Here is a 12,892-nt window from a genome sequence, read left to right on the forward strand (position 1 = left end):
TATGTGAAAACATATTTTAAAACATACATACTACTTTAGTGTATACGTCTGACATTAAGAGCATTATTTTTAATAGATTTAAAAATCCGGAATTTTCTTAGCCTTATGCAAAGAATATTTGAAAGGTAAATCTCAAATGGTGTGTAATATTGTTTTTGGTTTAACACATTCGTGTTTACTAGTAACGTGGATTTTTAAAAAATGATTTAAACCTTTTTAAAAAACAGTTCTTTTTAGCCAACTACGAGGGCTCATTAAGATCAATGTGATATTTGTTTTTATAAAAACTAGTATTTTTTTTAAAGAAATTCCATCTCTCCACTCGTCCTGAGTAGTGTTGTGGTGTGCTGGAGTGGATTCCTGCTGGCTTTGAGTTAAGAGGCTGGGTACACCCTGGACTGGTCGCGCCAACCAAGTTTCAGCTTTGCATGTTCTATTAAAAATAGTTTCAGTGTAACACCGTGTACATTTTGAATTGCATAATTATATTTTAATTCAGATTTAAAAAATAGTTACACATCAGGTTTACATGTTCTTTCTTTTTTGTATTTGTTATGTATTGATCCATTTAGCCCATCCATCTTGTACATTACTCATGAGTACACTATGGACTTGCCAACCACTCACTCAAGGGCCAAACGAAACCTTTATTTATTTTTTTTCATTTAACTGATGATGTATGCAATTTATGTGAAAGGATACTGAATAATACAAAGCACACAAACACTGAACAGTTCTTTTGGAAAACTGATGTATTTGATTATTATTCGAGTAAAGATTTACAGTATCTTAGAGTTTTTGTTAGTAGGTATTAAAGTGTAGCGAAACTGGACCCATTAAAGATCTTCCACCTTTCCGAGAAAGTGCATGTAACAGTCCGAAAGGTTTGTCGAACCCCAATATAATATTTATATTTATAAAAAAAAAACAACAACACTATCCATCATCCTTTTTGTGTGTCCGCTGGACTTCTTCTTGACATGTATGTACATCACCTTCTTTTTGGAGGGAGGGGGGCGGGGCTTGAACACATCACGTTAGCAGCACTGTAGAGAATGATTGGCTGTCTCAGTTTCAATTATTTAAGCGTGGGGTGGACGTAAACAATCATAAAAAGTAGCAAGAAACATCCAAATGTCCATGTTTTGTCTTCCTTAAATAATATGTGTGGGTGGGTGGGGGGTTGTGGTGGAGGTTCTGTGAACAAACGTCAGACAGTCTACAAGAAGATCAGTGTACATTATTTACAGCATTTTCGCATCTTACAGGCAGACGTCATCGCTATGTAACACTACAAGGGGGACACGGAAAAATAACTTAATGCCAAAAGTCAAGAGTATCTATCACACGTCGTCTTTAGAAGAAGCACACGCACACACACATTTTGCCTAACTGTTATAATGCTTCCACTGCGTCTCAAGCACGGTTATAGCCACTAATAAATAAGCTCCCGGGAACTATAACATGTACATTGTACAAAAAAAAAAAAAATTCCAACAGACTTGTCTTCACAGTTCTGGTTGTCTATCTGTGTCTAATTCGTGGCGATTTCTTTATTGTCTTCCATGAATCGCGTGAACCTGAAGTGGGCGCCGTTCTCCGCGCCGGCCATCCGCTCCAGGCCGGCCAGGGCGGCGTTGGGTTCGGCGCTGTGGAGTTTGTCCAGGCTGCCTGTCAGGCCGCTGACGGGCGAGCTGCCGCCATTGCCAACGCCGGCGCCTGACATGGGCGGGAGGCCGCCGCCCTGGATGACCGAGATCTCGTTGGCCTTCATGGCCAGGCCGCTGGAAAAGGCGGCGGCGTACTGGTTCCAGAAGCTGGCCGGGTCGCCGGCGCCCACTCGCGACACCGCCGCCGGGTCCTTCTGGAAGATCTCCGGGAACTTGACGGGGTTGGCGCCCAGGAAAGCCATGGGCCCGTCCACCGAGAGCCGGCGCCCGCGTCGGGCGGGGGCGCTGTTCCACATGTGAGTGCCCATGTGGACCTGCAAGGAAGACCAAATAAAGATGGAATTACGGCCCACCTGCCTTTTATGGTTGGCTTAGTCCCAGCAAAAAATTCAACCTTACACTTTCATTCATACTTTCACTTTGCTGGTAGAAATGAATGATTTTGTTGAACTAAGGATGTTTCAACAGAGGTGGCCGGCCGGCATCATAAGATGTTTTCCACACGCACACAACAACAACAACAAAAAAAAAGTCTAAATATGACTTTGGCCATTTTTTTCAAGAATGTGACAGTAATTAAAATACACTCTGCTCTAATGTTGCAGGTGGTGTAATAAATAAATAACTGCTTTGTTGTAGCCAAACCTTCAAAAACAAAGATAAGCTAATTATTTTTTCACAATCGAATAAAATGTATCGTCTTTTTTTTTGTCAACATATAAAATATGTGTATTTTATAATTTATAAATGACCCACTCATGCCCATGCAAATCTACAATTCTCTTGTACATTCCATTTTTTCTTGACTTAAAACTTGCTAATTTAACCCGCAACATGACAACTTTGGTGACCCCATTAAAAAAAAAGGCAACATTTGAAAACCTTAAAAGTAGACTCAAACATGGCCTTATTTTCTTCGTCGCCAAATTTTAAAATGATCTTTTATTTTGCAAACGCCCTTCCTAAAAGAGTTTGGTTTTTTTTCCTCCACTTATGCGTGCCCCTGTGGACTTACACAGACGCGGCAGAGGGTAGCTCAGGAATGCAAATGAGAGATGATGCAATGGAAAAAATAATAACAGTGATACCGCATTGCACATGAAAACGGCTTTACACCCTGGATGCAGCGAGGCGGTTCACTGCCTGTGGCGGTAAACATCTTATTTGGGGGGGAACGCCGCTTCGTCTGAGCCCTAATATGCCGCTCTCACGCGGGACTTGAGGGGGGAAAAAAATTATACTGTCCGCTTTCAATGCGGGTGTGGCGCCACCAAGTTTTTCAGCTGGCTACAAGAATCCTAACATGATGGGAACAGAAAATTTGGAACACGTAGCCCTTCTTTTATGTTGGTTTTGCTTCACAAGAAATGCTCGCTGCTGCAGGTTTGAATGAAGAATGAATGGATGAATGACTTGGTCACCAGTTTTAAAGTTTAAAAATTGAAAAATGATTTTTTTAAATCAAGAAAGGGACAAAAATGTGGACTTTTAAAAAGTTTGATTTCTTCTATATATTTTTCCACAGTATTTTTTACATGTATCACTCATTTGAAAACAACCCACTTAACATGAGATATTAAAAATGGGGCTAAATAAAACGTTCAACTTCTCCACTTTCTAGTTTTGAAATTCTACACTCATTCACATCCCTCGCAGACACACCCACTCAACTTATGTCGCTTATATTTAACTCATTCAGTACCAGCCAGTTCTGGACCAAGTCTGAAAAGACGTTTAAAAACGTCTTTGGGAGTGAATGAGTTAAATACACAAAGTTGTGTGGATTTCATCCCCAAAAAATAAAACTAAACAAATAAAAGAGGTGTACTAAATATTGACTGAATAGTAACGGTTTAGCTGTGTGCTCTGTTGATTTTGGAGAATTGAACATGCAGCGGGTCAGACTGACCCAGGCACATTCCTGCTGTAGCAAAGAAACAAACATAATGGGGGTCAAACATGTAAGAGTCCCTAATTCTCAGCAGTGATTCATCCCTTCATTCTTCACTCCCCTCCCCACGATCATGAAAAGTCCTTTTTCCATCCGAGGAAGCAACATTTTTTGACAGCAGACGGAAAACGGATGTACTTGATTGTAATATTTGACCCGGTCCACCAAAATGGACTGCGAAGGACATCATTCGGTGTCTTTTTATTTGTATCCGGCATTTTTGCAGGTCTTGCCTGTAAGGTGTACATGTTACTTCTAAATTGGCTTGACTGTTGGTCATTGTTTTAATTGTTTCTAAACTGTTTGATCAAGCATTAATGTCTGTACGCAGTTGTCGGAAGGGATCTAATTACTGTCATAACCGATGCTGATTTCCCGGCGAACGTATTTTGTATGTGAGCATTAAGCTATCTGACCTTTGTTAGACAAAATTATATGGGTTGGTAGAATACTGAGGTGTTTACGTAGACAATGTTGTATTCCCTTTTTGTTTTACGTGGAGTAAACCTCGATAGCGAGTGAAAACAGATGCCAAGGAATACTTTGGAAAGTACGTTTTGATGAAAAAGCAGTAAAAAAAACTCTCTTTTATTGGCATGTACACTCATGTACATTAAACTTGACCTTTTTATTTGACCCACCGCAGGAGGCACACGCAGTAGGTGGCACACACTTAGGTGGCTGAGGAGTTTGATAAGTTTGGGTGTGACTGAATACAATCAAAGCGTTTGAGAAAGGCAAATTATTATTTTTTTGTCTTTTGCAAAAAAAAAAAAGTCACCTGTTGGTTTTGTAAAGTGTCCCATGCGAAAGCCAGTTCGCTGCACACCGAACGGGAATTTGCGCGCTCCGATGTTTGCGGGCGTACCTTGAGGTTTCCTTTGGTGGTGAACGCTCGGCCGCAGATGCTGCAGGCGAAGGGCTTCTCGCCGGTGTGCGTGCGCTCGTGGATCTGCAGGGCGCTGGATGAGGAGAAGCACTTGCCGCACGTGTTGCAGAAATGCTGCTTGGGTGTCCGGCGGGGCGGCGCGGCCGACAGCACCGGCGAGGTGGAGGCGGACGACGTGACCATGCCGGCAGCGGAAACGGAAACGGAGGGCTCCTTGGGCTCGGCGTGGAGGCCGTGCAGGAAGCCGTTGACCTCGGGCTTTCCGAGGGAGCCGACGGACAGCAGGGAGGGCGTGGGGCTGGAGGACACGCTGGCGTTGGAGGGCTCGAAGAGCTGCGAGGGAAGGTCTCGCATCTGATGGGTGAGCATGTGCTGCTTGAGGTTGCCCTTGGTGGAGAATCCCCGGTTGCAGGCCGTGCAAATGAAAGGTCGCTCTTTGGTATGGCTTCGGTAGTGGATGTCCAAGGCACTCTGACACGCAAACGTCTTGCCGCAGATGTCGCAAGACGTATTCTTGGCCACGCTGCGCTCGCGGAAGGGGAAAATCATGCCCAGGGGGTCCTTGGGGGGGTTGACGGATGTCAGGTCCAAGGGGTGAGGGTGGAGGAGGGCGGCATGCTCCACGGAGAACATCTTCAGGCGCCTTTCATCCAAGCCCGGCGATTTACGAGCCTGCGCCGGCATACGCGCCGGGGACTGCGCCTGCGCGGAGGAGGTAGATTCCGACGCGGCCGGACTGCCGACGCTTCGGCTTTCCGCGTCGCCGCCGAGAGACGAGGAGTCGTTGGTGAGGCAGTCGCCCTCCGTCAAGCCGTCGGACACCCCTCGGAGTTCCCGCAGCTCCTCGGCGTCCGTAGCGCGCGACCGCTCCATGTCGAGGGCGAGCGGGGAGTCGCACGGGCTGTCGTGGGACGCGTCGGCCGACCGGGGCGTGTCGGGCACGCTGCTGTCGGGGCCCTCGTCCATCCCCTCGGCGTTGTCGTCCGAGAAGTTGTCCAGGTCGTCGTCCAAGTTTCTCTCGTCGAAGGAGCCGGCGTCGGAGGCCATGGATTCCGGGTAGTTGTCGGGCAAGGGGTTGTTGGGGATCTGCCCGCCCATGTGCATGCGGATGTGCTGCTGGAGCACCACGGCGTTGGTGAATTTCTTCTGACAGATCGGGCACGAGTGTTGCACTCGGAGGGGAGGCATGGCCCTGTGGACGCTGTAGTGGGTCTTCAGGTTGCCCTTGGTGGTGAAGGCCCGGCCGCAGATCTTGCACTTGAAGGGTCTCTCGCCGGTGTGAGTGCGATAGTGCATCTTGAGCGCGCTCTGACAACTCAGCACCCGGCGGCAGATGACGCACTCGTTGGGGTCCGCCGCCTTCCTGTCGATGTTCTCCACCAGCTGCTGCAGCTTGGAGGTCTCCGAGCCGTGGAGGGGATCCAGGATGCCCCCGAAGGGGAATTTGGCCTTGAAGCGCTCCGACATGAGGGGCGCCAGCGGGTTGGTCAGCATGGGCGGGCTGTCGGACGCGGCGTACTCGCCCGGGGGGCGGCCGCCTTCTTCGCTTTTCCCGTTTGAGGTAGGCAGAGCGGCGCCTTCGCCCTCTTCCGACGCCCCGCCGCTTTTCGCCGACGGCTCGGAAGCGCCCGAGTCGCTCGTGGAGGAAGGAAGCGCCAGGTGGCTTATGGCTATCGAGTGATCTTCCTTTTTTATGAAATGGGACAGGCTGGGCACGCTCGGCGGGAGCAGCATGCCCACCGAAGAGGTCAGAGTGGGCAAGACGGGCTTGCTGTCCAGCCAGCTGCTGACCGGCTTCTCGGGGGGCATGGACATGCCGTAGGGGATGCCGGTGCTGGTGGGGATGTTGTCCAAATGCTCGGGAACCGGGTAGGGGTTCATCTGGATGTGCGGGTATTTTTCTTTGTGCCGCTGGAAGTGCACCTTCAGGTTGCCGCGGGTGGAGAAGCGGTTGCCGCAGATGTTGCACTTGTACGGCCGCTCGCCGGTGTGCGAGCGCAGGTGGATCTGCAAGGCGCTGTCGCTGCCGAACACCTTGCCGCAAAACCGGCACTTATGCTTGAAGAAGGCCTCTTCCGAGACGCTCTTGCTTTCCAACGCCGCCGCCGCGTTGGGAGCCTTGGCCTTTCGCTGCTGCACCAGAGTCGCCAGAGAGTTGAGCTCCTCCGCCGTGGTGGTGCCGACGCCGGGAAGCGAACCGGAGAACAAGGGGTTTCCCGGCGGGGGCTGAGGTAGAAGGGGATTGGCCGCCGAGCTCAGTAAGCTACCGATCGCGAACGCCGGGGCGGAGGACGTCGCCGGCGGCGCGCGGGTGACGTGGCACGGCCTCTTCTCGGGGGGTTGGGGGTCGCCGCCCGACGGGGTAGCGACGCTCCGAGACGTTTCGCCGCCGCCCGGGTTGGGCTGAGGTAGCTGCGCCGCGGCGGCGAGCTGCTTGAGGCTGCCGATGCTGGCCGACTGACTGGCCAGATTCTGCGCCAGGCCCGCGGCGGCGGCCAGCTGTTGCGAGAGATGGGAGCTCAGGGTGGCCAGGGGGCCGGCTGCGGGGGGCGCCGCGGGGCCCGCCGCCGCCGCCGCCGCCTGCGTTTCCGGCGACCGGGAGGCCAGACGCAGTATTTGGTGACGGATCTGCTCGATGAGCTGCAGCTGGTGGATCTGCTGCTGCTGCAGGGCGAGGAGCTGCTCCATCAGGGCGGGCACGGCCACCCGGGGCCCGCCGGGGGTGCGCGCCTCCTGGGAGAACTGGGCCACGGCCACTTTGGTGCTCTGCAGGTTTTCGATGATCACGTTGCTGTTGATCACCGAGAAGTTGCCCAGCTCGGCCAGGTTGCCCAGCTGAGGCGGCGGCGCCGAAATGGCGGAAGTGCCGACGGCGGGCCCGGCGGCGGCGGCGCCCTCGCCGCCCGCCGCGTAGCTCGGGCTCTCGACTTGGCCGCCTTCCTCTTCTTGACCGCTGCTCATCCCTGAAACGTCCACGTCCATGGACTCGTCTTTTTCCGCCGCGGCGGGCTCGGAGAGGTCGCCGAACTCTGTCTGATCTGCGTTATTATCCCCGTCATTCATCTGGTCGTCGGGATTAAGGGGAGGGGACCCGGGCGAGAAGGACCCAGCGGGGGAGGCTGGACTTTCATTCACAATCAGGACGAGCTGATTCTTAGTGCAATTCTTCCGGTGCTCCTCCAGCTCGTAGAGTTCAAAGAACTCGGCGCAACATCTGTTGCAGACGTGGGCGTCGGACTCCTTGCAGAGGGGGTCCTCGGAGCAAAGTTCTGTGTCCCCTGCAAAAAAAAAAAAAAAAAAAAATAGAGGAAACTGAATTCATGATCAGATATGTTTTGTGGCCAAAGAGGCAGCTCGATCTCCTCAACTTCCATCGTTGCTAATCTTAATTTAATCCGTTTTGCACTTATCCCCATGAAGTGTTCACACACATACACACACACACAGGCACACACACACAAAGATCGAAAAAGCAACAACAACCGACGACAAATGAGAAAGAGGGCCAGCTTCGGCGCAGCGGCCTCTGAAACAAGATAAGAGGCCCTCCGAAATCAATGCCAACTACTCGCAGATCACTTTCAGGTGATGTTTGAAGATGTACATCGGGCCAAAACAAAAGTCATCATTTTCTTCAGATAATCCATCAAAAATAGAGAACAGAGGGAAGCCAGGGCGCAGCCGGGGAGCCGCTAATGAAATTTCATAGAAACTCATTGATTTCCTATACAGCTCTTCAAAGTCCGCTCGTCCAATCAAGCATTGGACGGACTTATTACACTTTTCAATTCGCTTGTCGACTTTGTTCATTTTCAGCGCACAGTCGCCATCTCGGACAGGTTATCTGCACGGCGAAATGCATTCGAGACGATTTGAGGCTGAACAAGGGGGAAAAAAAAACAAGAATGGGGAGAAAAACAAGACACAGGATGGTAATGCTGTTAAATGGTTTGAGGGGCTATGATTGAATTACCTTCAACCGGTAAAATGTCGTTTGAGAAATCACAAGACGTGTGTCACATGAGGGATGATCAAACTACAGAAAAACGACTGATTAGAGACGACGCAAAAATACCTTAAAACTATACAAAGTCAGAGCTAAGCCGTAGAAGCTTTTAAGGAATTGTTTTTTTTTTTTGGAGTTTCTCACTCATTTCACATTCTTGGTCCTCTTTTGTCCAAATCGACAAGTTTAACATCCACGTTGCTTTACAAATTGCATTTTTCTATGAATCCCTTTTCATTGTGACTGGAACCCCCCCCCCCCCCCCCCTTTCTGCCTCCCGCCCTCCTCCTCCCCATTCTGGAGACTTTCATCAGGGCCAAGAATTCATTTGCAAATGAAACCCTGCAGAAGTGCACCCCCCCTCCGCCCCCCGACCGCGAGACAGGATGCCTCCCCATTGTTCACGCGGCATGGGAGCGGCGGGGATGGTCGGCCGGCCGGTTGGTCGGGACCCGGGCCCCCGAGCTCATCCCCGGGGCCGGGTCCCACTCCGGAGTGCACTCAAAGGGATTATATCTTCCCTCGGTGTTCTTCCGCGCCGCCAGACAACAGATAACCACAAAGTTGCCATGACAATAAACCCCTCGGCCCTCACGCCGACCAACTATGCAAACACACACCATAACTTTTCACGGCAAATCTCCCACTTTTAAAAAGAACACACAGAGCTTTTCTTGTGAGGTAATTTGGGAAAGAAGAAGAAGAAAAAAAAAAAGAAAACCACAAGGCCAGCAAAAAAATTCTCCAAAAATGTGAGAGACATTTTGAAAAACAAGCACATGAAGTGTATATGTAGTGTGTGTATGACTTTTCCAGACCAATACTTATAATGGGGGAGGTGTGGGGGGGTGCGCTGCATTCTTAAAAATATTTATTCCGCATACATTTTTTCAATACAAGCGTGTCACAATGTATTGCATGTGTTTTTTTGCTCATAACTCCAATAAAAGAGGCAAGAAGCTTTTCCTTCCACTTTTCTCAACGTTTTCATTTATTTCCTATTTTTGTACGAGTTAATAAAAGTTACTAGGAATTAAAAATCCTATTATATTACATTATAGTATAAACATGTTACGTTTTTTTTTCAAATGTTGAAAAAAAAAGAATACAAGAAATGGATTCAAGGAACCCCCACTTTTTTCTTGCATTTGACAAAACTATAAGGCGTGTTTGTTGAATTCATACTTTCCGTCAACTGACCCTCGATGGCAACTTTGCAATACATTTAAATTAAATAAGATTTGGGCAAATAACGAAAGAAGAGAACATTTCATGACGTTACACAAATAATTGTGTGTTTTCGGTTGTCTTTTAAAAGCATGTGGGGGTTTAATCTCCACTTTGTGTTCAAAGTGTGCTATTTTACTTGAGCAAACAATCAAAGCTTTGTGTCAAACTGTTACGACCAAAATAAAAATCAATGCTGGAGCACAGGACACGGCGCAGATGCTAGCATTAGACTTAATTCCTAAAATAGCAGGGATTAAGATCGAATTAAAATTAAAGAATCAAGACAAAGCTGCTGCGAGGAGGATGCGCTGTTTATGAATCATAGACAAGAAGGCCTTAAAAAAAATAAATTAAAAGACGGTGACCACAAAGTGAAGATTTTAAGCAGACGAGATCCTACATTGTGTGTTTTTAGGGGCGGCTTAGGAGCTCCAAATCGCATTCAACATCAGATGGAAGTCCGGCAAAAATCATCACGGTCCAGTCTGTCCACGTAGGAGAACACTGGCGGAGCTGTGGCCCGGTGTCATGCTTAAGGCAAATGGAGGAAGGGAGGGAATGGGCTAACACCCCCAACCAAATGACAAACACTTTCTTGTTTGCTGGGGCACAAGAAAAAAAAAAAAGAACGAAGTGGGGTTGGCTCTTGCCAATTCTCTCCCCCCCCCCACCCCAGGGGGCCACTCTGATAGGGGTTAAATATTGATAAGAGCCTCACTTAAATGCTTAATAGGAAGAGAAAAAGAGTGTCAAGGCCTGGCTAGGGCCGCCTGCGGTTCCGACTAGTCGGGTCAATGGCAACTTGAAGTGGATCTCACTGGGCCCTGAACCCTGAGCACCGCTTACACACACACACACACACACGCACACACACACACAGGGGACACCCTGGGCCCTGAACTCTGGTCTCCCCTCACATCGGGGGACACTGGCAAAGGTTAAAACAGCACAGCGCCATCACACATGCACACACATCTTGACATGCTTTTTTAAAAATCTCTACTCCCCTCGTCTTGAGAAAAAAAAAGAACATTCTAAAATCCCAAAGCACTTTTGCCATTCTTTTACAGCGGAATTTTATACAGAACTAAAAAAAACGTTTTGCATGTGACAGAATTCAAAAATAGATTAAAGCACATTCTGCAAAAGTAAGTTTAGTTTGGGCCATGTAGTAGAATATTACAAGATGAAAGTGCATTTAAAACAACTTCAGGAATGTGACATTCATACTTTGTTTTAATTAACACGTTAAAATCGACACATTTTGCACGTGAATATTTTTAATTTTCCAAATAAATGAAATTCAAACGACATAAATCTTGATTAAATATGAATAAACCTCGTTTTAAAAACAAATATTGCTTCATACAATTCCCATAACTTCTATCCTGCAATTTATCTGTACATTTATATTTATATTGACGTTAAAAAACACGAAAGGAACAATTCATATCAGAGTTTGTGCGACCGTATACGCAACATTAGACACGATTAATTCCTGATGATGTCATAAATTACGTAATAGCAGTAAAACCCCATTGTTTTCCCATTTGTTGTTGTTGTCGGTTTTTTTTTTCAAATTAAAACGGGCTTTGTTGAGCTAACCACAATTTATTTAACGCTATCTGAGCGTGTGCGTACATGCGAGTGTGTGTGTGACTCACTATGAGTACGACTTTTTAGTATCTGAAACGAAGATGAGCAAACTGTCTTATGTTTATAAACGCGATATGCGAGACCAGATATGAAGCTTGTATGATTTTAAGGCGACGAAGAAGTATCGAACACACTTTTTGACCTCCCGTGTGCGTGTGTGAGACTTCGGCCGGGGTGGTCCGAGCCGGTTGAGAAGGGGTGGTCGTTGTAAAACCGAAATAAAATGTCAAATAAAAGTTTTTAAACACACGCGAAGTAGCGGAAAATAAAGCAAAAAGTAAATCGTTTGAAATAATTAACGAGTTAACATAACGGGATAGGAGAGGTGCGTGCGTCTTTGAAAACTATCAGAATGAAAAAGTGACGATATTCAAGTGGGAGAGGGATGTGGTGGAGGGAGGAAACGAGGCCGGTGGTACTCACCATTGTGGCCGGCTCCGGGTAGCTGAGGGTCGGATTGAAAGTGTTGCGGCTTGGCTTGTTTCCTCCGCGACATTCTGACTGGCACATGGGGCAAACACCAAGCGCAGAAGAGACAAGGAAGACTAAGAATAAAAAATGAAACGAGGGGCCCCTCAAAATTTCACGTGAATCGAGCCCATCCAACGCGCATGTGCCACGTTATGATTATCAATAATGCCTCGCGATTAATCATACGGGCAGGGAGGGAGGGAGGGAGGTAGACGAGGAGGGGCTGCTAAGGGAGGTGGAGGGAGGGGGGGAATCTTTGAAAGGCGATTGGCACCTCGCCAGCCCCCCCCTCCTATTCAAATGAAGTCTCTTTAATCAATTAGCTCCTGATTTGCTTTGCTGGAAGGAGGGACGGTGGGGGTCTTCTTCGTCTCCTCGTCTCCCAACCCCGAGGTTCCCAAACTCCGATTGAGGAAGCAAAGAAGGAAGAAGGAAACCCCTCCTCCCTTTTTTGGTCACCTTGGTCTTGTCCCAAGTGATGAATGTTCCGGAACTTTCTCCTCCTCAAGCAGGTAGTTGTCCGTCCCCCCAAAAAAAGACAAAAAAAAGAGGCTTAGAAGTCACCTTTTAGCTGCACCTGGTTCGCGCGTGCCCTCCCGACTGCAAAAATCCACGCGCGACTCCGTCCACTTCACTTTAATACCGTCATTTTTGTGCTCGAATGGTCTATTTTCGAGGTGGTGGTTTTGTACACGCGAGCACGTTGTCATCATACGGCGAATAAACAAACTTTTCCAGAGGGCCCCGTGCAGAAGCCGGACAGCGAGAAATCTCCGCCCATCTACTCTATGATTGGCTGCTGGAATCCTCAGTCACGAACGTGGACCCCGCCCCTATCACCGCCCCATTTGCCTTTTTTTCCCCCTTCACCTATCGAACAACAAAACGAACAGTGACAAGTTTTCATTGATTCTTCCTTCCGTTCTTACTATAATCTTAGAACTTTACTTTCTTTTGAACTTTTATTTTCATATACTGTATATCTATACAGTGTATATTTTTTAATGTTTAAATCAACC

General features: G+C 48.1%; 1 protein-coding gene across 2 annotated transcripts; it reads right to left on the reverse strand.

Annotated features, from left to right (window-relative positions):
* Positions 1-734: 734 nt before the first annotated feature.
* sall1a (spalt-like transcription factor 1a) lies at positions 735-12,632 on the reverse strand. 2 transcript variants are annotated; one of them, XM_052064280.1, is made up of 3 exons: positions 11,826-12,632; positions 4,490-7,788; positions 735-1,984 (listed from the first exon to the last, which is right to left on the reverse strand). In XM_052064280.1, exons 1-3 carry the CDS (start codon positions 11,896-11,898, stop codon positions 1,535-1,537), a joined length of 3,822 nt encoding a protein of 1,273 aa, XP_051920240.1. In that variant the 5' UTR covers positions 11,899-12,632; the 3' UTR covers positions 735-1,534. The 2 variants fall into 2 exon arrangements, with proteins under 2 accessions (XP_051920240.1, XP_051920241.1); XM_052064281.1 differs by lacking the exon at positions 11,826-12,632 and adding an exon at positions 10,147-11,805.
* Between the last annotated feature and the right edge of the window lie 260 nt (positions 12,633-12,892).

The sequence above is a fragment of the Hippocampus zosterae genome, chromosome 4 (genome assembly GCF_025434085.1).
Source record: "Hippocampus zosterae strain Florida chromosome 4, ASM2543408v3, whole genome shotgun sequence".
NCBI lineage: Eukaryota > Metazoa > Chordata > Actinopteri > Syngnathiformes > Syngnathidae > Hippocampus > Hippocampus zosterae.